Genomic DNA, 4,129 nt, shown 5'->3' on the forward strand with positions numbered 1-4,129 from the left:
AAAATTAGAAAACTAATTAAAATTTTATTAATTAACTTTAAATAAACCTAAATTTTAATTTAACTAATGAAAAAAAAAATTAATATTTCACCCAATCTCACCATCATCATCTCAATTCCCCACCCTCCCAATCTCAGATACATTTTTTTTTGTTTCAAAGTTGGATTGATTTGTTAGTTAAATTAAAATTTATGTTTATTTAAAATTAATTAATAAGATTTTAATTTAATGTTATTAATTAATTAAATTAATTTTAAAATAATTTTGTTTATTAAAATTATTTTAAAGTTTTAATTAAGCATTTATTTTATTTTATGAATTCTGAAAATATATTTAAATTATTTAAAAATAATAAAATAATTTAAAATCAAATAAATCATTAAAATGAGGAGTAATATGAGAATATTAAAATTTTAAATACACGAAGGGCACCAAACTATGTAATTTTTGCAACTAGATAGTATTGATGGATAATTATCAGAAACAGAGATTACTAAATTTGTATTTCAATAAAACACAAGGTATCAAATAAGCATTTACCTTATTTTAAATACATGAATAAAGTTGCAGCTTTATTATTTTTTTTACATTATGGTGTATAATGTGTTAAGTTGATCTTTTATAAATTTAAAAAAAAAATCTAAATAATTTAAGATACTGAAATTATAATTCAAACTCACACACCTGCTTATTTCGATATTCATACCGAAATTTCTTGAACATTTGTAGTAGGTTCCCAATAATTACATTGTACAACCTTGCGAAAAAAAGAAAGTTGTAACTTATACATGTAATAAAAATACCAAAAGTACCTATAACAGTGATTAAAAATAATTCTTTATATGATATTCATATACCAAACAATCTAATTAGATGGATAATAGTATTAAAATTATTTGATTTATTATTGCTTATTACATTGAAGAACGAATTTAGATATTGCACTAGCTAACAGGAGGAAGAACAGATTGAGATACTGTGTTGAAGAGCCTATGACAAGGTAAGGAGATAGTAACAAGAAATATCAAAATTAGAGGAACAATAAAAATAAATGAAAAATAGGATAACGCATCCTTCTCTTAATAATATTAACTTTTGATATACTTTCCACCCGCCCGCCCGCCCGCCTGCCTGCCTACCATAGGGATCTAACTTCCAAAGAGGCCTTTTATGCTACAGCAGGCATGTCCTTGAGCCAGGCATCCAATGGCTTACCAATGGAGTAAACAATGAACCCAATTTTCCTTAGCTTCTCTGCATCCACAACATTTCGCCCATCAAATATGAAAGCCGGCTTCTGCATATTATCAAAAATCCTCTGGTAATCAAGATTCTTGAACTCGTCCCACTCAGTCAAAATGCATACTCCATGAGCATCCTTTGTTGCCTCATAAGCATCCCACACAACACTGACTTGCTTAACAGCAGTAGGACTAGATGGCTGCAGATGAATAGGATGATCCCAATCAAATTTCTTCATCGAGAGGTCCCTCTGAATCTGCTCCTCGCTAACCTGTGGATCGTAGATGCTCAACCGGGCTTTGTCACCCAACAGCCCTTTGCACACATCAATAGCTGGGGTCTCCCTTGTGTCACCAGTGTCCTTCTTGAATGCAAATCCAAGAATTGCAACCTTCTTACCCGACACTGTGTTGAACATTGAAGAGACGACACGGTTGACAAACCGGCTCTTTTGGTAATCATTGATCTTAATGACCTGTTTCCAGTAGTTTGCTACCTCAGGAAGGCCATTGCACTCACAGATGTAGACCAAGTTCAAGATGTCCTTCTGGAAACATGAGCCACCAAAACCAACACTGGCATTTAGAAACTTGCGCCCTATTCTTGAGTCTGTACCAACCGAATGAGACACTTGAGTGACATCTGCTCCAGTTGCTTCACATAGAGCAGAAATGGCATTGACAGAAGAGATCCTCTGTGCCAAGAAGGCATTTGCAGCAAGCTTTGAGAGCTCAGCAGACCAAAGGTTAGCACAAATAATTTGTTCCTTAGGCACCCAATGGGCATAGACATCACTCAATGTCTGCATTGCCTTTGCACCTTCCGGGGTTTCCCTACCTCCAATGAGAACTCGGTCTGGGTTAAAAAGGTCTTTGATGGCAGTACCTTCAGCAAGAAATTCTGGGTTGGAAAGGATTTGGAAGTTGATTCCCTTGCTGTTGTGGCTTAGAATCTTCTCTATTGCCTCAGCTGTTTTCACAGGGACAGTTGATTTCTCAACCACGATTTTATCAGACTTTGATACATCAGCAATCATGCGAGCAGCACTCTCCCAATAGGTCAAATCAGCTGCTTTCCCAGCACCAAGACCCTGGGTTTTGGTAGGAGTGTTGACAGAAACAAAGACTATATCTGCCTCCATGACATGTTTCTCAACATCAATGCTAAAGAAAAGGTTTTTACCTCTGCACTGGTTGACCACCTCCTCTAGACCTGGTTCATAAATGGGGAGCTGGTCACTATTCCAGGCATTAATCCGTGAAACAGAGATGTCAACAACAGCCACCTCAATTTCAGGGCACTTAAGTGCAATCACAGCCATGGTAGGCCCTCCAACATATCCGGCTCCAATGCAGCAAATCTTCACCATCTTTCTCTGTTACTGGTATCCTGAACGGAGAGTCGGCACAAACAAAAGAAAATTCATTAGAGATATATAATCTAAAAGCAAGATGATCGATAAAATGCTACATTGTAATATTAACGGTAAGAGCAGCATAATACAACTTATTAAGAAGAATGAAACATAAAACATATAGTTTACAAATTGCTAAAGTAAAGAGATCAGCAACAAAGAATTTATTTCTGACATCTAAGCTAACTACAGCAGAAAAGTTGATCAAAGCGAATATAATATGACTTGCCAAAAAGTTTAGGCTCTTTTTTGCCACATACGGCCAGACCGTTTCACTTTTAACATACAAATGCCGATCTGGATGAATCAACCGGGTTCGTATGAGAATGAGAAGAAGGTGAGATCTGTGTGTGTTAAAATGATAAATATACATTATATTCTTCTGTAGATCAAGAATTTCAAAGGCAATCAATTGAAATTCTACTAAAAAAAGCACCAGCTAGTCCAATTTGCTCTAAACAGAACAAGATATCACTTCAGCATCCAGATCTACAAACCAACAATGAGAATTTACGCAGATCCGTTCACATTAACCCGCATCACATATATAGTAAGAAAAAAAAACATCCCCTCGAAAAAGAAATCTGACACATTTATGATGATGGGAAAAACCGAAATCCCCAGATCAAGAAAACCACAAGAAATAAAACGAGTAAAGAACAAACCGAAACATTTCCAAGAAAAATATTAAAAAACACAAACAACCCAAAGAGCAAATCACCAAACACGAATCAGAACACACTAAATAACTCAATTACAGAAAACCCAAAACCCCAGATCATGAAAAGCCACGACGAAGCACATACAAGTAAACCCAAACAAAAACATTTGATACGTTTGCGAAAGCAAGACTGTCCAGATGACCAAATTTTTAAAACAAGATCAGAAGAACACAAAGAGTTGAATTACCTCCTGAAATGGAAGATGTCAATGCTTTTCTCGTAAAAGAGAGATCTTGACACAGAGTGTGTGGGTGAGAGAATGAAGCTTCTTTTTCTTTTTCGTCTTCTTCACCTGTTGGCACTGGTAGTACCCCTGAATTGAGGAGATCAGTGATTTCTTTTCGTTATATGCATAAATATATATATACACACACACACAAAGAGACCTCTCCTTAAGATCCAACCAAACAGATTTTGGGTGACCATATACAGTGACCCACATCTCATTCGTCTAACATGTTTTCTACTTGCCATCACACGTCATATTGGTCTCTTGCATATAACTTTTTTTTTTAGGGGAATCCATATACATACTTTTATGAAGAGAAATGTAGAGGTAACGGTGCCCAAAACCATATTAGTTGGTGTTATCCGTGTTTTGACCCAAGGACACGTGGCAGTCCTTGTAGGACGCGTGGCCGTCCAAGTAGGCCAGGATGTGTACTCCTTCAGATGAGGCCATGCCCCGAGGATCAGTCCTTAGAAGGTTAATCTCTCAGTTAGGGAATACTCCCCTCGGATAAATGAAGGA

General features: G+C 36.1%; 1 protein-coding gene across 1 annotated transcript; it reads right to left on the bottom strand.

Annotated features, from left to right (window-relative positions):
- Positions 1 to 824: 824 nt before the first annotated feature.
- On the bottom strand, positions 825 to 3,862 carry LOC133822931 (UDP-glucose 6-dehydrogenase 1-like). Its single transcript, XM_062255408.1, has 2 exons — positions 3,566 to 3,862; positions 825 to 2,631 (listed from the first exon to the last, which is right to left on the bottom strand). Exon 2 carries the CDS (start codon positions 2,609 to 2,611, stop codon positions 1,169 to 1,171), a length of 1,443 nt encoding a protein of 480 aa, XP_062111392.1. The 5' UTR covers positions 2,612 to 2,631; positions 3,566 to 3,862; the 3' UTR covers positions 825 to 1,168.
- Positions 3,863 to 4,129: the final 267 nt, after the last annotated feature.

Source organism: Humulus lupulus, chromosome 3 (assembly GCF_963169125.1).
Source record: "Humulus lupulus chromosome 3, drHumLupu1.1, whole genome shotgun sequence".
NCBI classification, from domain to species: domain Eukaryota; kingdom Viridiplantae; phylum Streptophyta; class Magnoliopsida; order Rosales; family Cannabaceae; genus Humulus; species Humulus lupulus.